Consider the following 27,759-nt stretch of genomic DNA (forward strand, 5'->3'; position numbering starts at 1 on the left):
ACCAGTTAACCTAACCTGCATGTCTTTGGACTGTGGGGGAAACCGGAACACCCAGAGGAAACCCATGCGGACATGGGGAGAACATGCAAACTCTGCACAGAAAGGCCCTCGCCGGCCACTGGGCTCAAACCCGGACCTTCTTGCTGTGAGGCAACGCCGCTAACCGCTACACCACCGCGCCACTCACCACACAACCATTCACAGTCAATTTAGAGCTACCAATTAACCGAACCTGCATGTCTTTGGACTGTGGAGGAAACCCATGCAGACAGGGAGCGAACATGCAAACTCCACACCAAAAGGCCCTCGTCGGTGTTGAGTTTGCATGTTCTTCCTGTGAGGTGACCGTGCCACCCACAGGACCATGGGTAAAGGTGAGAAAGAGGGGAAAATAAGTCAGGAAATACTTTTCTTGGGGCAAATTTGCTCGGATACGACGATTTACAGTACCATACAACAGAGCATTTTTTAAGGATTTTCCACTAGGAGACCAACTGGTCTGGGCAATACAATCACAGGCCCCAGAGTCCATGCGGCTGCACCGCTGCGGCATATTCTGTGATGCAAAGTGGTTCACCAATCACCATACAGACAAATGCACTACAGTGACTACACAACTACCAAGAGCAATTACCAAGCACAAATGTTATGTCAAAGATACGCTAAGTTACACAGTAATGACATCAGATTCTTACCGGAATTACCGGAAGTAAGGGATGCCGTCAAGCTGAAGAAGGAGTCCTATCGGGCCATGTTGACCTCCAGGACTCCTGAGGCAGCCGACGGGTATCGGCAGGCCAGGTGTGCTGCAGCTCGGGCAGTTGCGGAGGCAAAAACTCGGAACTGGGAGGAGTTCAGGGAGGCCATGGAGAAGGACTATCGGTCGGCCTCGAAGAAATTCTGGCAAACCGTCCGGCGCCTCAGGAGGGGGAAGCAGTACTCTGCCAACACTGTTTACAGTGCGGGTGGGGAGCTGTTGACCTCGACTGGGGACATTGTCAGGCGGTGGAAGGAATACTTTGAGGATCTCCTCAATCCCACCATCATGTCTTCCACTGAGGAGACTGAGGCTGATGACTCAGAGGTGGACTCGTCCATTACCCAAGCCGAAGTCACTGAGGTGGTTTGCAAGCCCCGGCAAGGCACCGGGGGTGGATGAGATCCGCCCTGAGTATCTCAAGTCTCTGGATGTTGTGGGGCTGTCTTGGTTGACACGCCTCTGCAACATCGCGTGGCGGTCAGGGACAGTGCCTCTGGAGTGGCAAACTGGGGTGGTGGTCACTCTTTTTAAGAAAGGGGACCGGAGAGTGTGCTCCAATTATAGGGGAATCACACTTCTCAGCCTCCCAGGGAAGGTTTACTCCAGGGTACTGGAGAGGAGAATTCGACCAATAGTCGAACCTCGGATCCAGGAGGAACAATGCGGTTTTCGTCCTGGTCACGGAACACTGGACCAGCTCTATACCCTTCATAGGGTGCTCAAGGGTTCATGGGAGTTTGCCCAACCAGTCCACATGTGCTTTGTGGATCTGGAGAAGGCATTCAACCGTGCCCCCCATGGTATTCTGTGGGGGGTGCTTCGGGAGTATGGGGTTCGGGGCTCTTTGCTAAGGGCTGTCCGGTCCCTGTACGAATGGAGCAGGAGTCTGGTTCGCATTGCTGGCAGTAAGTCAGACCTGTTCCCAGTGCATGTTGGACTCTGGCAGGGCTGCCCTTTTGTCACCGGTTCTGTTCATAATTTTTATGGACAGAATTTCTAGGCACAGCCAGGGGCCGGAAGGAATCCTGTTTGGGAACCACAGGATTTCATCTCTGCTTTTTGCAGATGATGTTGTCCTGTTGGCTTCTTCAAACCAGGACCTTCAGCATGCACTGGGGCGGTTTGCAGTCGAGTGTGAAGTGGCTGGGATGAGAATCAGCACCTCCAAATCTGAGGCCATGGTTCTCGACCGGAAAAGGGTGGCTTGCCCTCTCCAGGTTGGTGGAGAAGTCCTGCCTCAAGTGGAGGAGTTTAAGTATCTCGGGATCTTGTTCACGAGTGAGGGAAGGATGGAGCGTGAGATCGACAGGCGGATCGGTGCAGCCTCCACAGTGATGCGGTCGCTTTACCAGTCCGTCGTGGTGAAGAAGGAGCTGAGCCAAAAGGCGAAACTCTCAATTTACCGGTCGATCTACGTTCCGACTCTCACCTATGGTCATGAGCTTTGGGTAATGACCGAAAGAACAAGATCGCGGATACAAGCGGCCGAAATGAGTTTCCTTCGCAGGGTGGCTGGGCGCTCCCTTAGAGATAGGGTGAAAAGCACAGTCACTCGGGAGGAGCTCGGAGTAGAGCCGCTGCTCCTCCACATCGAGAGGAATCAGCTGAGGTGGCTCGGGCATCTTTTTCGGATGCCTCCTGGACGCCTCCCTGGGGAGGTGTTCCAGGCATGTCCCCCTGGGAGGAGGCCCCGAGGAAGACCCAGGACACGCTGGAGGGACTATGTCTCTCGGCTGGCCTGGGAACGCCTCGGTGTTCTTCCCGAGGAGCTGGCCGAGGTGTCTGGGGAAAGGGAAGTTTGGGCTTCCATGCTTAGACTGCTGCCTCCGCGACCCGGTCCCAGATAAGCGGAAGAAGACGAGACGAGACATCGGATTCTGACATCAGCCATCTCAGTAACCAAATTTTAGTTCTGTTTTTCTTAACCAACATGATCTTGTGTGTATATCTTATAACATCGATCTTCGTTTTCCTTGTTAAATGTATACTTACATGGTACTTGGTTAATTAATTGCAACTGATTGAACCAAATGATAAGACATAACTTGGTTTAAAATTTGGTCTCCCAGTGAAGCTGGTTTGGCATTGACTAGGAGACCAAATCTGGCCACTGGGAGACCATTTTCATGTGGTTACCATGTCAATCGCCTGTTGACATTTATTGTTAAATGACAAAAAACAACAAATGATTAACAAAATGTGATCTACGAAAATATGTAGAAAGTGGAACAAAGGTTTTCTGATGCAGGTTAAACATTCAGTTCATTTGTTTACAAACGTTAGAATTACTTCCTCATTTACGTAAACACCGACATCCAGATCTTTATATAAAAGATATTTTGTATTAAATATACGTCTATGGGAAACACATTTTAAATAAAATGTCTCATCTCATTATCTCTAGCCGCTTTATCCTGTTCTACAGGGTCGCAGGCAAGCTGGAGCCTATCCCAGCTGACTACGGGCGAAAGGCGGGGTACACCCTGGACAAGTCGCCAGGTCATCACAGGGCTGACACATAGACACAGACAACCATTCACACTCACATTCACACCTACGCTCAATTTAGAGTCACCAGTTAACCTAACCTGCATGTCTTTGGACTGTGGGGGAAACCGGAGCACCCGGAGGAAACCCACGCGGACACAGGGAGAACATGCAAACTCTGCATAGAAAGGCCCTCGCCGGCCACGGGGCTCGAACCCAGGACCTTCTTGCTGTGAGGCGACAGCGCTAACCGCTCCACCACCATGCCGCCCTCCACATACCAATTATTATTTTTTAAATAAATAATCATCCGGCGGCTGACCAAACACCGTGGACAAGCCGGGCCGTCGACCAACACCGTGGACAAACGGTGTCACGTGATCTGATGCGCCAAGTAATCAGTAATCAATTTTTAACAAAGTTCCTGGGAAACCAAATGGTCTCCCAGGAACTATGTTAAAAATGCTCTGCCATACAAGCCAAATCCATGCGATGGGAGTGGTAAGATGGCGGCCAGATAGATAGATAGATTCTAGATCTCAGTGGGTGGAGACGAGACACAGTCACGTGATCGCCGAGTGCTTCCACTTCCGGTATTGGCTCGCGATTCTGGAAGTGAACCGGACGCTTCCTGCAGAGCTGTTTTAAGGGTCACGATTATCTACTGAACGTGAAAATATCGTGATTAAGGTGGAGCCGGTGCCATGCGGTATTTTAAAAGAGTACTGGACGCGTATGTAGTTTTACAGTCCGCGTTTGTGTTGTCGTGTTGTTTAGCCGAGTTGGAGCCCGGGCCTGGTGCCGGGAATGGAGACCGCTTCAGGATCGAGGGCCGTGCGATTGTGTCCGGTGTGAAAGCGCAGGACTGGGTCTCTTCAGCCCGGGTCCTGGTAGAAGGAGGCGAGTATATCGGCTTTCTCAGGTAAGCTGCTTTAAACCGTGTAGAACAGCGTTAGCCTGGAGTAACGCGCTAGCTAGTTAGCTTAGCTAACCATAACAACGGACGTCTATAGAGGTTTGGCAGCAGTGGGAGAACTGGGCTTTAGCTGTAGAAGTAATAATCATACTTTTTTTTAAACCAATAAATCGTTGTAGTGATATAAAATAACCAGCATTTTTTTAACAGTATGACACGCCCGGATATGACTAGATTATATAAGGGTTAAAATGAGTGGCTGGTTTTGTTCTAACCGTCAGTCAGGTACTGATTGATTAATTAATTTTCTAAATGTAACCGCAGCTGTGACGGTGATTCAATCACACAATCCATCACTGCATGTCATTCTCGTTTCAAGGCTTCGTGTGCAACCACGTGACAAAAACAGTGTGACGTAGGCACCCGCCGCCATTTTGGATGATCTACAAATCCAGAATGCAAGCACGCGCACATGAGTCGGATGTTTTATTCACGCGTTTAGAGATTCTGATTCTTCTTGTTTGTAAATTATTAACCCAGCAAACCTTTACATTTCAAACAATAAAGATATTTGATTCGAGTACAAAGAGTCTAAGCACGCAATAAAAACATCAAGCATGTAGTCCTCTGGTGGCGGATACAGTTATCGACACTTTAACGATCTTTTGGTCGTTGCAAAAGTAGAAAAGACTTTCAGTATGGGAAGTGTGTGTGGATAATTACTCAAACTTCCACTGGGAAAAATGAGTTGATTTCTGATTACTTGGCGCATCAGATCACGCGACATCGTTCGTCCACGGCGTTTGGTCGACCGGCCCGGCTTGTCGTCCACGGTGTTTGGTCGACCGGCCCCGGCTTGTCATCCACGGCGTTTGGCCGACCGGCCCCGGCGTTTGGCCGACCGGCCCCGGCGTTTGGCCGACCGGCCCCGGCGTTTGGCCGACTGGCCCCGGCTCGTCGTCCACGGCTCGTCGTCCACGGCGTTTGGCCGACCGGCCCCGGCTCGTCGTCCACGGCGTTTGGCCGACCGGCCCCGGCTCGTCGTCCACGGCGTTTGGCCGACCGGCCCCGGCTCGTCGTCCACGGCGTTTGGCCGACCGGCCCCGGCTCGTCGTCCACGGCGTTTGGCCGACCGGCCCCGGCTCGTCGTCCACGGCGTTTGGCCGACCGGCCCCGGCTCGTCGTCCACGGCGTTTGGCCGACCGGCCCCGGCTCGTCGTCCACGGCGGCTGGCCGACCACCGGATGATTATTTATTTAAAAAATAATAATTGGTATGTGGTATTAAGTTAATACAACACACATTTTATTTAAAATTAGTGCTGTCAAGCGATTAAAATAATTAATCGCGATTAATGTCGCGACAGTCATAGTTAACTCGCGATTAATCGCAATTTAATCGCACATTTTTGTCACATAAAAGACCATTGTAATTCTCTTATCAGCATAAAAAAGTGAATGGGCTTGCTTTGTACCAATGTTTTTTTTTTTTTATTACAAAGCGTAACACGTCTTGTCACAGCCACTGCAAAGTAAAACCTAAGCCGAGCACCGGCGCGGGGCTAGCAAGAGAACCATGAGTGAAATGAGCTACTGTTTGAGTTAGTCTACAACTTTTAATCGGAGAGACAGATTACACAGTGACGGTAGGCTTGACATGCTTGATTATAATATAAAGTACACTATTATATTAAGTTTAAGTTGTTCATTGATAAATATTGCATTGAATCTGATCTTTACTGTTTCAGCTCACTTAACACATTTTGTACTTTTACACTTTCTGCCTGTTGATGCGTCGCGCTGTCCAATCAGAGGCGGCCAAATTTGCATATTACAGGAAGGATTTCTGGGATAGCATTGAGTTTACAGTTCAGAGGGATCTGGCTTCTTTAGACACTGTCTTCTTAAAACTGAATAAATATTTAAAAAGAGCCAAATTAGCCAGTCTTTTGAACGGCTCTTTTCAAAGAACGGCTCACAAAGATGCGGATCCCATCAAAGAGCCATAAATCCCATCTCTACTAGCGCGCCCTGCCTGCGCTGGTTCTCGGGGGGGGGGCAGAGGACTCTGGCTGTGTGGGGCGCGGCATTACAGTTTAGCTGCTATCGTTTTGTCTCTGTTCCAAGTTCCTGGCAGTTTCAAAAGCTTATGAAAAACCTACATCATGTCACAGAGCGTTAATCTCGCGATAAAAAAATTATCGCTGTTAAAATTGAGTCAAGTTAACGCGTTAATAACGCGACATTTTTGACAGCACTATTTAAAATGTGTTTCCCATAGACATATATTTAATACAAAATATCTTTTATATAAATATCTGGATGTCGGTGTAAACTACGTAAATGAGGAAGTAATTCTAATGTTTGTAAACAAATGAACTGAATGTTTAACCTGCGTCAGAAAACCTTTGTTCCACTTTCTACATATTTTCGTAGATCACATTTTGTTAATCATTCGTTGTTTTTTGTCGTTTACCAATAAATGTCAACAGGCGATTGACATGGTAACCACGTGAAAGGTCGCATGTCATTCCTGGGCAATTCCATGTAAATGTCAACCTCACCATGCAAAAATAAAGCAACATGTAATACATCAAAACCACTCCCAGAGATATCACCTAGGCCTGTATTTTACAGATGTGAATAAGTTGAACCAATTTGTAACCAACCTAATGTGTCACCGTCAGTCTTTCTTTCTTATAATGTAAACCCCAAGCTAAAATCAACTTTGATCATGTACAATTCTATATTATTGCCACAAGCCACAGAAATGTATGCTAAAATCCACAAAACAGCAAAACAATAGTCATCCTAAATATTATTTAAGAACTTTGATAGTTTTAGCTGATATTTAGAGAGTTTTTCAAAGGGTTATGGTGGTTATATTGCTGATTTTCTAAACATATGCCATGTCTATTTCAGACGCGTTACATCCATAACGCTGACTTTTCCTTCCGAAACTCTGCATGAAATACAAAATATTTTAAACAAAGATTTTTTAATATTCACCTTGGACCCCTCTATCAAATGGATATCTCCATTTCGACATTAGGTTTACAATTTCACAGAGTTTGATAAAAATGTACAGTCACCCAAGAAAAGTGATACTTTTTCTGTCACATCCATAACGCATCTTTTATTGGCGTTTTCTGGCATGCCCTAGATGTACTATGGGAATTGTTCTTGTTCTATCACTTCTCCAGTATGGTACAGCCTTAAAATATGCAACACCTGTTTAAATACTGGGAGACAATAAAACATGCACTGGGTCATTTGTTGCCATTTTGAGTTCAAGTGTCACGTCCATAACGCTGGAATTGCTCTACTCGAACCAAAATATAAAATGTCTTCTGATATTGTATTATGTGGTAGATATTTACAACAAACTGCAATATATATATATATATATATATATATATATATATATATATATATATATATATATACACCGTATTTTCCGGACTATACGTCGCTCCGGAGTTTAAGTCGCATCAGCCAAAAAATGCATTATGAAGACGAAAAAAACATATATACGTCGCACCGGACTATAAGTCGCACTTTTTTGAAGGGTTATTCTATCCATAGAATCTGTGATTGTATCTGATAAGCGGCGCGTGGTTACTGCGCGACTGCATTGTTTATTTAATAAACGAACAGCTGAGCAGTGATAACGCGCCCTTTGCCCTGTAAGTAGCCTAGTCTGATTATTTTAAATATCTACTACTATCTTTAATACTATCACTATCGTTATTACTAATAGCCTATATTATTATTATAACTAATATTAGTAGCCTATTACTGATGCATTAATCAGTTTGCTTTTAGAATATTTTTACCGGTAGGGCTTATTATCGCCCCATGGCTCTTTCATCTGTGTTATTAAAGCTGTAGTCATCATCGAGGAGTGTCATTCTTCATTTTTGTCGAATTTTATTTCATCAAATCAGAGGTCAAGTAGGCTATAGGTATATCATCTCCAAAGACAGGTACGGTAGTAAAAACAACCGTCTAGTGAAAAAACAACAACAACAACCGCTTTTAAATCCCCTACTTAAATCCTTAAAATGAGTCATTTAACTCATGTCTTGTATGATCTGATCTCCAATGGTGAAATAAACCGGTTGTGATGAGTACAGTCTGTTATTTTAGAAGATAAATGTAATATATAATTTAATATATAGACTAAAAAATTAATATTTTATAATATCACGACATATTACTGTCTGTAACTGTCACTAAAGCGTTTTCTAAGATCATAATGTCTGATATTATTATTATTATTATTATTTTTTTACACACACAATAAGCGCATGTGCTTTAAGTTATAGTAAACCATCCCCCGCCTTTTTTTTTTTTTTTTTTTTTTTGAGTCGCCGGACCCACCCACCTCCTGCGTTCTGGGACTTCCCACTTCACAAATTAAGCACTGCCTAAAATCACTACATAACTTATTTAAATAACTATAGGCCTATCATTAATAATAAAACACAGGTCAATCAAGTTTATCAAGCTGTCGATTTCACTCCAAATCAGCAAATCCATTGAATTCCTCATCCTCGGTGTCGCTTCTGAACAACTCTGCCTCCAGCGGCAGATGAAGCGCCGTTTCCTCTTCTTCTGCGTGGCTGTCGTCAGACTCAGCATCAGCTCCAGTTATTCCGCGGTGAAAAAAAAAAACATATATACGTCGCACCGGAGTATAAGTCGCATTGCCAGCCGAACCATGAAAAAAAGTGCGACTTATAGTCCGAAAAATACGGTGTGTATATATATATATATATATATATATATATATATATATATATATATATATTTTTTTTTTTTTTTTTTCTGAATGGAATAGAAAAATCTGAATATTTCAAGCATGGAATTTAATTCTGGTCTAATTCTATTTATTGCAATAGGATTCCAAATACTCTATAAACATTCCATTCTGTTATGAATCAGAAAAAAATTATAAATCACTGCACTTTTTAAAATGTTTTTTTTTTTGAAGTACTTCAACAATGTTACACAAAGCTCGATCCATAACAGTTGTCAATGTCACTTAATTCCACAGCGTGTCGATAATGGTGGACACCGGTGAAAGTGATCACTATTATCGACGCCTCACACACTTGACTTCTCAAACGCGCGTTTAGATACAAAATGGCGGCTGTCAAATGAAGGCTTAAGAAACAAAGTAGGTTTTGACAAGGAGATCGTGAATTTGATGAGTAAAAACATGTCCGTGATCATTCCACCATGCTTACCTGCAATGATGACGTCCAGGTTTTCCTCAAATTGCTGATCGTGCTAAAAAAACCTTCCATCTCTGGTAACAAGCTGCGTCATCAGATGGCAAGATCAAAGGGTGAGGCGGGTCTTACGGTTGATTTAATTAACCAATAATAATTGTTGTAACTGAAACTCACCTTTTGTAAAAAAAATTTTTATTGGCAAATCTGAAAAGGTGTCGATAATTACGGACTGTCGATCATTGTAGCTGCCGCTCTACTACTATTTTATGCTAATTCTATTTTATTTTCCTAAAAAAGTAAAAGCACGCTAATCAAACGGAACAATTGATGGAGAGAAATTACCCAAGGCTCAGCATAGTTTGGCAATCTTATCAGGTTTCCTTGATAAGCATCATTATATATAATATATAATTAATATATAAAAATGTTTTCCCCTTAACTTAAGTTCCACCAGTTCACAAGTCATCTCTCTATTGCACTGCTCCATCTGAGATATTTGTAACCCAGTGAGTTGCATCTGGCACCGTTTTTAGTGTGCGTTTCTGCTGGAAGGGCTTCAGGCACAACTTCATTTGACTCTGGGACGTCTGTAAAACAAAAAATGCCTCAGTAAAACGAAGTTATTGGAACTAGGGATGGCGAAAACTAAAAAAAAATCTTGACCGACCACCGAGCCTCATTAGCCGGTTAAAGTCGGTTAACCTATGAGTTTAAACAGGGATGCAAACGGCGCGCCTTTTGGCGGATGCCGCCTTTTTCACGGCTGAATCGTGCAGATCCGATTTTTTTTTTTTTAAGTAGTGTTTAGTAGTAGTTGAAGTGTAGTGTGCACGCGCGTCGGTCTCCGTCTCCTTCACTCCCGCCCTCATATGTTTGTCATTGGTTGGCTTCAGCTGTCGATCCACAGCAAGCATGAAAAAAGGTTTGTGGTTGGCTGGCCTTAGCGGTGCATTCAAGGGCAATCGTAAAAATGATGTTTGTTGTGACTGCCGGAGCTGTACATGCAGGGCGAGCGCAGGGAGGAGAAATCTATATCGTCGCTTTTTCGATATTAATATCTTGAATGTTCATATCTAGATATAGATGCGATAATATATCGTTCAGCCCTAACCTCCGCCAAGGAGGTTGTGTTTTCGTTAGCGTTGGTTTGTCTGTTAGCAACATTACGGAAAAAGTAATGAACGGATTGCTCTGAAACTTTTTTCAGAGGTGTGACTGGGCACAAGTAACAATCCATTAAATTTTGGCGGTGATCCGGATCACCGTCTGGATCCCGGAATTTTTTAAAGGATTCTTGGCGGAGGTCTGCGCTCTCCAAGTGTTTTTCTAGTATTATATTCTATTCTTTTATAATCCAAGAGTCTTGTGAAGGAGCAACTGTGTGTGTATCTGTTCATGAACAGTGGTGTAGTGGTTCGCGCCATCGCCTCCGAGCAAGAAGGTTCTGGGTTCGAGCCCAGCAGCCGATGGGGACCTTTCTGTGTGGAGTTTGCATGTTCTCCCCGTGTCTGCGTAGGTTCCCTCCGGGTGATCCGGTTTCCCCCACGGTTTACGGTTATTTAGCACAAGTTCGCAAGTCTCTTGGCATCAGAGGTGGACAAAGTACCCAACTTCATTACTTAGTCAAAGTACAGATCCCGCTGGTCAAATGTTACTCCGATTACAAGTGACAGTTGTACAGTCAAATTTTTACTTAAAGCAGATACGCAGAACCTTTTATTTTAAAATAAATTTCTGAGTGGATAGTATCTCCATCCTTGACTCTTGTATACTGCATAAATGGGAATTAAAAATATATATATTTTTGAGAGTTAAAATCGACCGCAAAGTTGGCGTTCGAGCTGCCCCGCTGAGCCAGCCAGCCCTGAGTGCGTGACGTCACAGCGGGAACCAGTTTTAAGGCCGAGGCCTTTGACAGCTATAGACCAAAGTCATATAAATAACTAGAAAAGCACTCGGAGAGCGCAGACCTCCGCCAAGAATCCTTTAAAAAATTCCGGGATCCAGACGGTGATCCGGATCACCGCCAAAATTTAATGGATTGTTACTTGTGCCCAGTCGCACCTCTGGAAAAAATTTCAGAGCAATCCGTTCATTACTTTTTCCGTAATGTTGCTGACAAACAAACCAATGCTACCGAAAACATAACCTCCTTGGCGGAGGTAATAATTTATGGCGAAAGTAAGAAATACTATTACCCACTTGCTCAACTAAGACTGATTTGACTTCATTGATTGTGGGTTGACTCTCATTAAAACTGGATAGGTGTTATAACTTGCGCAACATACAGTTGAACTCAAAATTATTAGCCCCCCTTAAATTTTGGAACATTTTCCCAAATATCCTCCAAATGTTTAAAGCATTGATAAAAATTGATATACACAAACAATCACCAGTACTATTCAGATGTTTGTGGTGCATTTTGGAATATGAAATTAGTTTTAGGCTGTCTTTATATGAAATATGGTAAAAATGAGTTGGTCAAAAATATTAGCCCCCATGTGGATTCTTGCTTTTAAAACACAGTTAATTAACCAATCAGCTTTTAAACAACACCTGTGCAATCAATTGGCTTCCTAGCAACACCTGTAGTCAATTGGCTCCATTCAACAGTTTAAAAGGACTCCAAGGAACAGGGCATTTGAATGAATGAGGAGGATTACTATTTGTCACAATGCCAAAGACTAAAGAAATAAGTCTTGAACTCTGACAAAAGATTGTGGAGGCTCATGACAAGGGCCAAGGCTACACTGCCATTTCGAAGAGGTTTACAGTCTCCAGAACTGCAGTTCGGTGCATCATTGCCAAGTACAAGGAGACAAATTCGGTCAAGAACAAACCTGGTCGTGGACGCAAGTGTAAGATCTCAAGAACTCTGGAAAGAAAAATTGTCAGAGATGTCCGTAAAGAGCCCCGTACATCTGCAAAGGAAATTGTTGCTGACCTGGCCTCTTCTGGAGTTTGTGTGTCAAGGCACACTGTTGTGAGGGCTCTTCATCGGAATGGGCTTCGGGGCTATCGTCCCAGAAGAACCCCCTTACTAAAACATCATCACATCAAAGCCCGACTAAAGTTTGCCCGTGAGTACTTGAAGAAGAAAGATGAGTTTTGGAAGTCTGTGCTTTGGTCAGATGAGACGAAATTGGAGCTGTTTGGGCATATGGACATTGCCTATGTATGGCGAAGAAAGGGAGAGGCCTTCAACCCTGTGAACACAGTTCCCACAGTTAAACATGGTGGTGGCAGCATCATGCTGTGGGGCTGTTTTGCAGCCTCAGGTACAGGCAGTCTGGTTCGGGTGCATGGCACCATGAAAAAGGAAGATTACCTAAAAATACTGAAGGAAAACATGCAGAAGTCTGCTCTCACTTTGCGCTTAGGTCGTCGTTGGGTCTTCCAGCAAGATAACGACCCAAAGCATACATCTAAAATAGTCCAGCAATACTTCAAGGATACCAAGACCAACGTCATACAGTGGCCTGCACAGAGCCCAGATCTCAATCCAATAGAAAACCTGTGGCAAGTGCTGAAAAAGAACGTCCATGCACGAAAACCATCCAATTTGGGCCAGTTGGAACAGTTTGCAATGGAGGAATGGGCCAAAATTCCTCAGGAGACCTGTGCCAACCTAGTGAAAAACTATTCCAAGAGGTTGTTGTCAGTTGTGGGTCAAAAAGGGTACACAATTGACTACTAATGGTCAGGGGGCTAATAATTTTGAACATCTCACTTTTGCTGTTTTTGGTTGAAACTCAGTGTGATAATAAGATATCGTAATGAAACTTGTTGGACAATGTCTTCATAGTGCATTTATTTCAAGAATAAAAACATTTGTTGTCAATGGTCATTTTCATGGAGAAATCAAGAATTATGTTCAATTCCACAAGGGGGGCTAATAATTTTGAGTTCAACTGTACATGTACATGCATGCATTTTCACTGATAAAACGTAAAAGGCGAATTAAATAATCAGATGAACTGAGACAATCACATTCTGAAGCAAATTAAATAATCTTATACCGCTAACTTAAACACACAAGTTACATGTATTAATCTAAATGCAGGTAAACAAGAAGTGTTGTTTTTTATCCAAATGAAAGTCGGAGCTTACCCGTCTGTGTTCTCGCTTCTTGAAGGCCAATCTTGTGGCCGATTGTTTTGAAACAATCTGACTTTCAGTTGTTCGTTCAGTTCTCCGTTCATTCACTTCTTCCACGCAAGGGCGAGATATTGCTGCTGAGGTGAGCATATCCAGCAGAGAAATCAGACGGTTGGTCCACTCATTCTCTATTTTCTCCATACGGAGTACTCCGCCATTACTGCTCGGCTCAGGCAATTACTAAAACCTGGGATGGGATGTCACCAGTTTTAGCAACAACCTCAGGGAGGTCACTGCCCGAGCGATAATGTTAATAATAATAATCATCCCATCCCATTCCGTCCCGGGTTTTAGCAACAACCCTCAGCTCACACTCCGGGAGAACTGGTGCAACTGAACTTACTTTCCTTTTCTTGTGTGGGTGCAATCAGTTAATTATTGATATTAAGTGATCAAGCTCGTTAAATCAGTCTCATTAAATTTTGAAGGTCAATAATTAAAATGAATCAATCCCATTGAATCGTTTAATTTGACTCGTTTGAATTGAATCATACCATAGAATCACTCTCATTTGAAGTGAATCGTTTAGTGAATCATTCAATGAATCGTTTAGTGAATCATTTAGTGAATCATACCATTAATCCTGGTGCTTAATAATAAATTACCAAACAGCTAAATTATGGTATATTTCCAAATTATTACGATCACTTACCATATTACATAACATATGCACCCTTTTTGAATTCTTTGAGAAGATTGGGGACTTCAGATATTGTTGTTAACAAATAAACACAGTTTGTTTAATAAATGACTTTATTATACAAAGATAAAAAGATAAAATAAATCAATATATACAAGCAGTGAGGTGTGTGTGTGTGTGTGTGTGTGTGTGTGTGTGTGTGTGTGTGTGTGAAGGACTTGACCATGTGTTTAGCCTCGTGTAGCTAACTACACGTGGTGGAGGCCTAGCTTGTTGGTAGCTAAACAAAAGAATGTTATCTAAACAGAACAAAGGATTAGCTCTGTGTTTAGCCTCGTGTAGCTAACTACACGTGGTGGAGGCCTAGATTAGCCTTGTGTTGCTAGTATGTGTTTGTGAAAGGCCCTATGGCCTAGCTAAAGTGTGTTTGTTAGGCCTGGTGAGGCCTACTGAGCACGTGTGGCTAAAGACAAAAGGGAAGCTATCTAAAGGGTATCAGGCCTGGTCAGGCCTGTTGAGCACGTGTTCTCAGTAACAAAAAGATTCCACACTCATAGCATTACCAAACTCACTGAAACCTTGATAAGGTCAAAATGTATGATAAAGAAATTAGTGTTAGTCAGAATAAGAGAGAGAGAGAGAGAAGCATGCGCAGCCTATCTATTAAACACTTGAGAGAACATAGAACCAAAATAAAACACGCTGCGTGTCTAATAGTGTAATGAATAAACCTGGGTTTAAATTCACACTATTTCAAATAAAAGCAAATTCCTAAGACTATCCTAATTATGCCCAAATGCCAAAATCTTACTTAATCCTGCCTTTAGCAAGATATGAAGAACTATTCGCCGGTGTAGTTTCGGCCTCGCCGTGGGAGCACGTGAGCCGCTCGTGATGGAGGCGTAGAAAACTTTCGGGTCCAGCGGAGCACTTGGGTGGTTCCCGTGGAAAGCAGAGGATTCTTGGTCCGAACCTCAGCGTTCGTGAGGAAAAGTCTCTGATCAGAATAAGATGCACAGCGCTTTGAGTTAAAAAGGATTCAATCGCTTCTTAACTTTTAACTGCCTGGGCTGCAGTCGTGACGTCTCTTCTAATGCAAGTAAACTGGTTGTAACTCAGGTTGAGTTTAAAGATCGTGCGACTCTAGAGTTTACCTTTTGCCAAGGGTAAGAAAGAAAACCGCGCTGAGTGATGGATCTTGCAAGAAAGAAGACGTCTTTTTGGGTGGAGAGCGCCTCTTTATACGTCCAGATCCATCGGAAGCCAGCCGTGAGAGACAAGGATGGTGGAGCTTCCGCTTGGATTTATGCGTGCATGGCAGACTGACGTAGGTGATCCCGCCCACGCGTGACGTAGGTCACACGGAAGTTGCCTGGGAATTGTAGTTCTGACACAAGATGGCGGCATGATACCTACACTTGTAGTTTTCTTTTCCTTTAATTGTTGGTACTGCACCCTCTTTCCATACAGGCTTATAGCCAACACTTCTCAACAGCTCAGAGGCGTCGTCCCAGTCTTCAGTAAAATGTCCAGAACAGAGGAGAGACCACTTCGTAGGCGCCCAATGTGCCCGTGAACTTGTCGCAAAATGCGTCCAAATCTTTGCAGTTTGAACATTCTTGGGCCATGAATGCAACGTAAATCCACCTTCTGTCATGTTGCTGCACCGGCCAGCAACACATCTACGTGGCATGGCGATAAATTAGCTCAAAACGGAGGATCGGAGTTGCAGTCAGCTCTGTGTTTTAGTATAACGGAAATGGCAATGAGACCGATAGACTTCCTGCTGTGATGTCGCAGATGTTAAGGTCATTCACTCAGACCGCTAGATCATTTTAATCGTAAAAATTACTATATTAGATTTATTGTTAACGCTTAAAACTATTCCTGTGCCGTTCTTGAGGTCTCAAGGTGTTTGAAAAGTGAGGCCATGGCTCTGCGTATCTCCTTTGAGTCTGTGTTTGAGTGTACGTGTGATAGATAAAGCCTTCTTAACTTGGCTTGGCTTCTTTTGGACTTTCCACAACTTTTAAATGGAAGTATTAATGGTTACAAATTAAAATGTTAAACAGTTGTAATTGTTGGGAAATTGCTGTGTTATAAAGAAGCAGCAAAACCCTCCCCTGGCTATGCTGTTCTTGTAAAATACACAACTTTTAATGTAATAACTGATCAGCACGAACCCATTGTTGTTGATTTTCCTTTGACCATATTGCTGGGTTTCACGTGACGTCACAGCCGCCTCGTTAGTTATTCAAAACTTTAGCTGGTGGTCTACCAAAGCTCAGTTGACAAAGCGTTTGTACGGAGAAAGTGCATTGCTTGGATGAAAAATGCCTCACGCTTGTGTTGTTTTAGGTTGTTCGAATCGATCAAACCGTGAAACTGACAAAAGTTTCTTCAGGGTTCGCCATGAACTAATAAAAAAGGGTGAACAAACACAGGATTTCACACAAAGACGTCGAGAAAGGTGGCTTTTGAACCTCACTTACCCCTTTTCCACCAAATCAGTTCCAGGGCTGGTTCGGGGCCAGTGCTGGTTCGCAACTCGTTCAACTTGCGAGCCAGCTGAGAACCAGTTTGCTTTTCCATCGCTCATGGTGCTAAGAGAAGACGCGTCATTACATCGTTGTATACGTCATTACGTCGCTGTATGTGTCAGTTACGTCGCTACGTTTGCATAAACCTTGGCGCGAATATCGAAGCAAAAACAACGTGGAAGAAGCAGCAGCAGCAACAACAACAATAATAATAATAATAATGGATGACTTAGCGTTTGTACAGCTGCTGCTTCTCGCCGCTTAAAAATGTCGATCTTTCGCAGTCTTGTTATTGTTGTTGGTCTTAACAACTCCGCCCCCCCGCTGACGTAAGCGGTTCTTTCCTCTGGCCCAGCAGAGAGTTGGTGCTAGCCTGGAACCGGTTTTTCTGGCCCCAGAGCCAGTTCTTTGTCAGTGGAAACAGAAAACCCGGTTCCAAACTAAGCACTGGCCCTGAACCAGCCCTGGAACTGCTTTGGTGGAAAAGGGGCATCAGTGCAATCGAAGTGAGTCGAGTCGAAGCATGCTCGAGTTTGCAGTGATCGCTTGGTGAAAGGTTTGTATCCCTCTCAGCTCTGTCCTTAGTGTTTTCCAAGTGCTTTTCTTGCTATGTGTTATGTTTGTTTGTTTGTTTTTAAGTCACGAAGCGCTAAAGTCCCCAGCTGTTTCTTTGTTTACTCTTCACAAAATCCATATGCATGAAGGTCGCGACAAAATTCTTCCCCAGCCGTAGAGTTACAATGCGCCGTGATCACTTCTCCGTCTTGTTTAACTAAGGTCCAGGTCTTAAAGGGGTTTCTGATGATCTTTGGGAATGATTTACCTGAGAGATAAGCGCCAACACAAGTGAGAATCAAGCCAACTGTTTGTTTACGCTTCAACTTGCAGCGCTTCGTTGTAATATAGATGAAAGTCTTTCGGATTTACCCGGAAATCCGGATATTTGACACAACTCTTAAATCTCCGGTTTTCTGAATGGAGAAATTCATTTTTCGGATTTTTCGCGTTCCTAGACGCGGCGTAATACTTCATATCGTCCTTGCGTGGGCACAGTCCTGAAATAGCCCAAACGCAGTTCATTGATTAAAGACAGGTGTTCTTTGTTAACGCCGTGCATGCTGGAGCTCGTTAGGCGCGCCTTCAGGTGCACGAGCTAAGGCGCGCAGGACTGACACCGTCCTGCGCAAGCGCAACACAATCACACTAGAAAGCATGTTCAAGCTGCCAGTGTAGCTGCAGTCTTTTTAGTTGCGAATTACAAGTATTTCCTCGTGTTAATAATTCGCCATGTCAAAACAAGCAAAACTTTCCTCCTTCTTTCAACGTGAAGAGAGGTAAGCAATTTATTATATATTTTTCCATCAAAGTTGCATTTTGTGGCTTCGAAGCTAAGTTTTAGTGCCGTTTCTAGAACACAATATCAAGAAAACGTGGAAGAAACAGCAATAATGGAAGAGCCGGTTTCTAAGCTGCCTAAAACTAGCAATGGTAATTATTTTTTGTTACATAAGGCCAAAAAAAAAAAGTGTGTTTCCGGTAACCCGACTGATCGAGAATTTCCGCGTCGAAATTGCCGACCGTAAAGTTTTTATTACAAATTTCCCTCGATATTTTAGTGTAAGCGGCGTTAGTTTGTCATAATTTTTTGTTTCAACGCATTCAAGTTGTGAAAGAAACGATAAAAAGTAAAATGTTTCGCCACTTCTATCAGCCCTCCTGCATAAACATGGAAGCGCACTTGTATACTGAAGGAGGAAGGGAAAACCGAGCCGAGCCGCCATTTTGAATCCTCATTCAAGGCTGTAATGCAAATTGCTTCCTGTTCAGTATACAAGTGCACTTCCATGGCAGGGAAAAACACTACGTTTTGCCGCCTATGTAGTCCCCTATTTATACAAATAGGAGTCATTCAGGATTCAGCCATGTTTTTGCTCGGTGTTTTTGCTCAACCCAAGTTCTACAGTAGGCTAGGCTAGGCTGTTTGCTTTTAATGGAAGTAGCCTAGGACGTTATTTTCACGTTATTTCTTGATAAGGTGTTTTCACGTTATTACATGAAAATATCATGAAATAACGTGATAATTTCGTATCATGAAATTACGTGATATGTTATTACATGATAAATATATTGTAAAAACATGATAACTTTGTTAACAATATCTTTTCACGTAATTACTTGATTCTAAACCAATTTTTTCGAGTGTGGCAGCAATACGCTTCCGTAGATCATAACTCGAACTCTCGCAATATTTTTTTTTTTTTTTTTTATTCGTTTAAAGATTTAAAACACTTTTATTTTATGATGTGTGGTATAAAGGATTCTGTGCCAAAATACTATTTTGTAAGATGTTTACTTGTGTTAATTTTTTCGAACAAAATGAAAAAAAAAAAAAACTTTTTCCTACCTACCGACCTTATTTTAGTATTTCATGTTACCTGAAACACACTTTTTTTTTTTGGCCTAATGCACTCAGGCTGCCAGTCAGTGTGTGATCCCCCCCCTTATCAATCTACTAAAAGATTGATAAACGAGGCTCAATGTCCCCAACATTGAAACCTGAAAGCTTTAGAAACTCTAACAGACCTTTACTTTTTAACAGGACTGTTTTGGGATTTTGCTGAGTTTACCTTCAAATGTCTCTTTTTTTTTTTTTCCCCAAAGTACTGAACTGTGTAGGCAGGAAAATCACCGCGTTTTCTAAATGCACTCCTGAAAATTACTCGTTAACTAGGGGAATTAAATTGGATATTTTTTACGTTAATCATTAATGTACATGAATGAAAAAGGCTTAAAAGTTATAACTTGTTTTAGTGAAAATAAGTACTAAAATGCACTAGAATGCAGGGTTTTGCGTGTTTATTAAAATATTTTCGGGGGACGTTGCCTCCACCCCATATCTTAGTTTGACTTTCAAAAGTTCAGGGTTTTTTTTCTTTGCTCCACTTTCATCTCTATTGTAAAGACGTGAATGAAAAGCTTTAAAAAAAACCCACCATACTTACACGGGCAAAAACAATACAGGATTCATTCGGCAGCGACTTGATCCCGAGTTCCTTTACCCAGACACGTACAAAAAAAGTTGTAAGCCTCCATACTCTTCCACGCTTTCATCTGTTTTGCGGAGTAGAAGGACGTCTGCAACACCAGATAGTTCGAGATGTCGGGGAACTCGACTGAAGGGTAGTTTTCGAGATCGTATGACACATCCTTCTTTCCCAGACTGTAGGGGTCGATTCCATTGCACATAGCAATCTTCTGAATCTATCTAAAGCCAGCAGTGGCTTCTAGATTACGAGCGTACGCTGATAAGTTATCGCTAGTTGTTTGCACTACGGCAGCCGTTTAGACCACCAGCTATTTCATTTCCAGTAAAACCGCTAAGAAAAGTCATGTGACTGAAACCCAGCAGTACCCTGTTGAGTTTGATTCCACGTGTGTTTTTAAAAAAGAAAACAAGCTGTGCCAGAAATCAGCAGCAGAAGCAACAGCAATGTCGCTTTTCTCCTCCAGGACTGATGGGAGTTTTGTTGTGCATGATGTTCCATCTGGGTCCTATGTAGTTGAAGTCGTATCTCCATCATACAAATTCGAGCCAGCCCGAGTGGACATCACTTCGAAAGGGAAAATGAGGTAACGTTGAGTGTTGCGCTAAACTTCACCAAGCCTCATCTCGTTACTGTTTTGTCTCCACCCTGTACTCTGACTGTTTTTGCACCACAGAGCCCGCTTGGTGAGCTACATCAAGACCTCAGAGGTGGTCCGAAACCCATACCCTCTCCAGATGAGAGCCAGTGGGCCACATTCGTACTTCATGAAGCGAGAGACGTGGGGGTGGACTGATTTCCTCATGAATCCGATGGTAAACTTTTTGTCTTGAAACTTCAAAGTAGATATCGGACATGCAGGGCTCAACGTTAACTTTTTAAACTTACTATATATATATATATATATATATATATATATATATATATATATATATATATATATATATATATAATGGGTCCGTCTCAGAAACTGGTCTCTCATTTGGGACATTAGGTCAAAAAATAAATTTTCTAATTTGACTATTTTTTTTTTTTTTTTTGCACTCACCTAACACTCAATGTTTCTTTTGTCATGTTTAATAAGAATAAAGATAGCATCTTGCTTTATCTGTCCTCCACTGTGGAACATTTTTTGATTACAATTCACACGCTTTTGTAAAATTGATTTACATATAAAATAACTACATCATGAAGAATTAAAGCCCCTCCTTCACAGATGAGTGAAAATATTGAATAAATTTCCTCTTTTTGATCGCTTGGGTTAAAAATGCCAAGTTATGATGACTGAATTGATTATTCACTTAAATATGAATAATATGATACATTTTGGGTATTTGATATGGCGAAATAGGACACAGTGGAAAAATCAAGAACACACCGGAAAGATGAGAATAACGGCGCTGGTAAAAGAACAGCGACTGTACCGGCTGAAGGTCGCGCGGGTCTCTGCTGCGGCGCGTGAGCAACGGGACATCGCTACCGCACCGGACGGAGCGCAAGGCAGGGGCGGGGCAAAATGACTATCCGTAGATTCTATCAAAAGTTCGATCTAAATTGACCATGGTTGCAAAATATTGGCCAAAAATACACAAACACTACGAAATATGAAAGTAAGATGAAAAAGAAACATTCTATTGCCTTATACTGCAAGACCTAAAACAAAATAAAACTGTCAAAACTCACCTTTTCAGTGATAACGTCCGAACAGATCACCCGCGTAACAGAAAGACCGCAAATGGAAGCACGATCAACTTCTAACTGTTGGAGTGGAAAATTCCATTCTACACATGCAAGTTGTTAATGCGCGTCCTTCCCCGCACACAAATAACACACTACGGTAAAAAATAGACCACAACTCATTTTATAGCTCAGAAATTCATACAAGACCAGCTACCATCGTAACATATTCTGTAAGAAACATATTCTATACCTGACTTTCAGCTTTCGTTTTAAAAAACAAAATCGCAGATTTATAACTCAATTTTTATATGGCGTAGTGATTTTAAGTTCCTACTTTTGGTGAGGTCGTGACCTTGACCCTGAGGCTTTCCGTTTAGATCAAAACACACGATCGTATCGGTTTTGGGTTTGCGGAAAATGGAGTTACGACGGTGATGAAATATTTTGCATGATGTTTTATTACGGTTATGATTATTCTGTGAGCGCACCAATCCTTAGGTGGATAAAGTTACAACTTAAAATACAATTAGTGATAACTGTAGACTTTTCAGTGGACGACAACCTTTTTAAGGGAATGTGATGTAGTCGACCATTTATCATGTCCCAGATCAAGCTGCCATTTTTCCACAAATTTGCAGAATTTTTGCCAAATTCTGAATAGAGTATTCACATCAAAGATTTAGTTTTATCTGTATTATTTCTTTCATCATTTTATTTCAAATTAAAACCAACATCACCATTCAAAACCGTACAGTTTATTGACTGAGTATATTTAGTGGGGTTCCCCCACAGTACCCAGTTTCTGAGACAGACCCATATATATATATATATATATATATATATATATATATATATATATATATATATATATATAAATAAAATGTGTGTATGTGTGTGTATGTGTGTGTGTGTGTATATATATATATATATATATATATATATATATATATATATATATATATATATATATATATACACACACACGTATACATACACACACACACACACACACACACACATTTTATATATATATATATATATATATATATATATATATATATATATATATATATATATATATATGTGTGTGTGTGTGTGTGTGTGTATATGTATGTGTGTGTGAGAGAAATTTTTAAAGGAAAACCATAGAATAGTTGTGAATTGCAACATAAAAATGAAGATCACACATTGAGTTGAATTTTGGTTATTGATTAAGGTTATTATTAAGTTTAGTTATTGGTTACTTTTTACTTGTAACGGACAATCAGTTTTAACCAAAATAGTTTTTCCTGCCTTCGTCGATTTATTTCCATTTTGCATGCAGCTGTTGTAAAGTTCAGTGTGTTTGTGTAGAACTCTCTCAGACTGTAGGTTCATTACTCAGTAATGTAGAAATCATAAAATAGAAATCTATAACAAAATTTGTGTGAAGAAAACGATAGGGTGCCAAGACTTTTGAACAGTACGGTGTTTGAGAATATTTATATATCTTTATTTTTTATTTATTTTTTTTTTAAAAATCATCCACCTCTAGGTTTAAAAAAAAAAAAAATTTTAAAAAACCGCGCTGCGTCATGACAGACAGGATAATGTTTGAGTTTAAAATTATTGTTTAGTGCAGGGCTTTTCAAAGTGTGGGGCGTCAGAGTTCTTCGGGGGGGGGCGCAACGTGAGGAAAAATAAACCAGAATAAGTTACTATTGCGGACATTTAGCGAACTTCAGCTAGCCTTTGCAAGAGACAAAATGGATTGATTTTTAGTACCTAAAGCTACAGTGAGTGAGGAGACAGTCTGGGTCAAGCAAAAAAAAAACAGAGCCTCCAGGATGTTGCGATTTGCAACTTCAACGCAAATTCAACCAATCCCTGCGAATTCAGGGCGGTGCTGCAATTATATCCAATCACTGCAACTTTCCCGTAAATTTGACCAATCGTTGGCGTCGTCTTGAGGTGACATCGACAAACTACCTTCCGCCTTACTTCCATTTATACGTTCAAGAGAAGCAGCATGTGCGCAGTGTTGCCAGATTGGGCGATTTCAAGTGCATTTTGGCGGGTTTTGAACATATTTTGGGCTGGAAAACGTCAGCAGTATCTGGCAACATTGCATGATGTGCGAGTCAGTGTTTATATAGGCTTAAATTCTGTTACTGAAAGTGTGTTGTGTTTACAGTGAAGGACTGTGCGCACTTTACATTATTTTTTTTACTTAATACAAGAAATTAATGGATGCCAACATTTTTTTCCAAAATGGTATTTTATTTTCCATTGTTTAGGCAGCTTCAGCATCATACTGTGAGATTCTGTTCAAATTGTTTGTTTTTTTTCTTCTATGAAGCCTGAGCCATTTATTTTATTAGTTTATAATTATTGTTTAATTTAGTCTTCAGGAGAGACTGCCTGCACACAGTACTAGTATTAATAGTTTTTTTTCTTACATGAAAGCTGAGGCATTTATATTATATTTTAAGGTAACTTCATGTTGTGCTGTGAGGTTCTCTGCACTTTAACTTTTGAACCAACAGGTGCATTTGGATAAGTAAAGCCTATTTTTCTGCATTTTTGTAGTCCTGGTAGTCTTTTATATTGGTAAAGTTGTTTATAGGACCATTTCTCAGTGTCTGTTTTTTTAATCAATAGTTTTTCGGTAATAACTTAATATTTAACATATCACTCAATTTTAATCACAAAAAGAGAAAATCGCAACAATTTCTCGCAACTTTCACTTCCTCCCGCAATGTAATCGCAACAAAAACCTAAAAAACACCGCAACTTTCATTGCAATTTTTTGGAAACCCCCCGCAACATCAGACATTTTAGCCCGCAACAATCACAAAAAAGGCCCGCGGAATCCTGGGGGACTGAAAAAAGAAGGAAGTATGACCACGATTATTTAAAGTTTGGATTTTCATGGACTGGATCTGAAGATGCTCCACTGCCACAGTGTGTTGTCTGCCAAGAGGTGCTAGCTAACGATGCTATGAGATGTTTAAAATGTGTAAAACAAGATGTTTTAAAAAGCACACGTTTAAAATGTGAAAAAGAAAAAAATAATGTGTACAACAACCATTTTTAAAAAATACGAATGGAACATTAAGTATAGCAACAACAAAAATTGTAAGGGGGGCGCTGTTGTTTATTTGCTCTCCGAGGGGGGGCGGACTCTCCCACACTTTGAAAACCCCTGGTTTAGTGTGTAGATTGTGGGTGTTTTATGCAGACCTGGCAACCTGTCATGACGGTCTGTCATGCAGCCGGTCTGTCATGACGCAACACGGATTTTATTTTTTTATTTATTATTTATTAAACCTAGAGATGGATGATATAACAAAAAAAAATTATATAAATATTTTGTACAGGACTGTGTTCCTCTGATAACAGAAACAAAGCTCCAGCCCTCTCTGCTCTTAATCTGCTCTGTTCTTTCAGGATTTATCGCACATGTCGCTCCTTGTTGAGTTTTTTATGCCTGAGTTGTTTGAAACCAATCTGGGTTTTCTGTGTCGAATAAGGAAGCGGCTTCACCTGTAAGAAAATCAAACACTTTCATGAAGGCGCTAACTCGAATACGAGCAGAAAAAAAAATAAAACGAGATTCTTAAACAAACTCTTCCATCCTCACTTCAGACTTTGTTTTTGTAAAATACATTTTAAATACAATCGTGAATTTCTCTGGAGTTTTCAGGCGGAGCTCCTTCGTTCGTATTCTTTAGCCACTCATTTCCTCGTTGTTCTTGAAGCATTTGCTTCTATTTGTTAACATTTTTCTTGATAGCAGGGAGACGGTAATGCCTTTTATCTGTTTGAACAAGCAAAAATGAACCACATTGAAGACAGATTAAGCCTTGCCTACATGAAAGACGGTGTCTGTCTGACCCCAGCTGTAATTATCACGTGATGCGTGACGTCATGCACAAGGGGTCTATAAACAGTATGCATACCATACTACAACAGCGGGGGGGATATAAAATAACTTTCAAAGTGGTAAATGAAACCGAGACTAAGAAAACAGTCAAGACATAATGGCAAATACGTACTGAGGGATGCTTTTAGGAACTGAAATAAAAGATCAAAAAGCCTCATTTTTGTGGTGCTAGTTCGTAATAGCCGTCGGGGACATATCCCACTTGCCCCGGGCAATCGGGCAGTGCTTAATGTCGAGCACTGACCTGCTGAATGCGATGTACCGTATTTATCCTAATAAACGCGCCCGGGCGCGATGCAAAACATGAAGGGGGAGCGTCAATTTCGACCCTTAAATGACAAAAATCGAACATGACAAAATCATCAGAATTTAAAACATTTATTTTGAAACACATGAAAATACAGTTATATGTCCAAAAAGTCAATTAAACAATGTCCAGCTCGCTTATAAGGATAACATTGGTAAGTAAACTATTTGTAGTGATGTCACAATTCACGTCATCGTCGATGTTTATGAGCTCACAAAACAAAATGTCGTCCTCAAAACGATCCTTCACCGCTAGTTTTAAGTTAAAGGTTGTAGAACTGGCAGAGCAGAAAGGCAAACACTTAGCTGCAAAAACATTTAATGTTCACCGTAAACGTGTACAAGAATGGTGCAAACAAAAGGTACGTCTCCACCCGTATTGATATCCGCAGCAGAGTGAATGTCCGTATTTTATACTGTCCATGTTTACTAACGCGATTTCCGGTAAAAAAAAAAAAATCAGCGGTGAAATTGAACGTCTCTGTTGTGGTTTGTTGGATTTAAAGTTTGTTAAATGAAGAAAATGGTTGGTAAATACTATTCTAGCTCTGAAAATCGTGGAGGCGCGTCAAATAGGGAGGGCGCTTCTATAAGGATAAATACGGTATGTAAATGTGCCTAAAAGCAGTAAGTGAGGTTTTAAATTAGCTGTATAACTGAAATATCTCGCAGCAGGTCATATTTAATCCAACTCCAACCCACAGTATTATCTCTGTCGGGTAAGAGGATTTTTTTTTTCTTCTTATTGAATTGTGCATATCTATTTATAAAATGTCTAATTTCATCACTTTATATTCTCTGCCTTGTGCCATAATAAAACCTGTTTTCTAAATCTTACAGGTCATGATGATGGTCCTTCCCTTACTCGTCATCGTTCTGCTCCCGAAGGTGGTCAATACCAATGACCCTGAAATGAGAAAGGTAAATGAGAAAAGGGTTTTGTGAATCCGACATCGTGTTTGCCCGATATATAACCCGGCTCTCACACGTGCCTGAACTGAGTGTTTTGGACGAGTCGTCATGATTTACAAAAAAAAAAAAAAGCTTTAATCGATCCTGGCTGTTCATTTGATGAACAAGTCTTTGAACATCCTTAATCTGATTTTGTACAAAATTTGAACTTATAATCGTGATGTTGAAGTACAGATTTCAGTTTTTCCAGGTAACTATCAGTGCATTTTTAAAAGTTTTGTTCGGGAAAGATAGAGAATTAAGTTATTCCATGAAATCAAGTCATACATGAGGTGCACAGGGAAGGCATGGCCTAATGGTTAGAGAAGCAGCTTTGGGACCAAAAGGTCACAGGTTCGATTCCCTGCACGAGCAGCAATGGCTGAAGTGCCCTTGAGCAAGGCTTCCCAGGTTGCTCTGGGTATGTTGTACATCGCTCTGGATAACGGCGTCTGCTAAATGCCTGGAGTGTAATGTAGCGCCGAGTCGGCTATTAGCCATGTACGACGAAATTTATTGGAATAACTGTTTTTTTTTGTTTTTTTCTAGCCACATTCACTGGATTTTGAGAAACGGAGCACTTTTATTTTTTGTAACTTCGATAAATAAAAACTTTTATACAAAATGTCCAATCATTTCCGCTTAGAATGTAAACAAACCGGCGAAATGACGGGCAATTTGTGAAAAATGCTGCTATAGTAATTCTTAATAGATACGTTCTGACCATCAAGGGGGTGGGTTTTGAGTAGAGCTGTTATTTCGTCCTTGGTTGCTTCAGTAACGCGCTCCGCCATTTTTTTTTTTTTTTGGCGGTTGGCAAACCAACTAAAAGGTGCATTACTGCCACCAACTGGGCTGGAGTGTGGAACAGGAGATATTTCGGTGGGGGGGAGAAGAAACTTGATGCGAGCTGCCATTTTGTTTTGCTCTACTCACTGTATATGAGCTGATATCCTAGTAGTAGAGTAGGAGTTGGATTTCGGGAGTCATTTGTGATAGGAAAGTCCCAGCAAAAGTGAAAGGTAAGATGTATAAGACAGTAGTGAGACCAGCTGTGATGTATGGGTTGGAGACCGTACCCTTAACAAAGAGACAGGAGGCAAAGTTGGAGGT

The 27,759-nt window shown here is 41.4% G+C and overlaps 1 protein-coding gene across 1 annotated transcript in view; it reads left to right on the top strand.

The window, feature by feature from the left end:
* The first annotated feature begins 3,830 nt into the window (after positions 1–3,830).
* The window catches only part of emc7b (ER membrane protein complex subunit 7b), a 28,201-nt gene continuing 4,272 nt past the window's right edge, over positions 3,831–27,759 (top strand). Inside the window, exons 1-4 of the mRNA XM_060916127.1 lie at positions 3,831–4,169; positions 20,251–20,370; positions 20,461–20,599; positions 26,536–26,616. Coding sequence (XP_060772110.1) covers positions 3,952–4,169; positions 20,251–20,370; positions 20,461–20,599; positions 26,536–26,616 — 558 coding nt within the window. The 5' untranslated portion in view covers positions 3,831–3,951. The remainder of the gene's footprint in view (positions 4,170–20,250; positions 20,371–20,460; positions 20,600–26,535; positions 26,617–27,759) is intronic.

Source organism: Neoarius graeffei, chromosome 3 (genome assembly GCF_027579695.1).
Source record: "Neoarius graeffei isolate fNeoGra1 chromosome 3, fNeoGra1.pri, whole genome shotgun sequence".
Taxonomy (NCBI): Eukaryota; Metazoa; Chordata; class Actinopteri; order Siluriformes; family Ariidae; genus Neoarius; species Neoarius graeffei.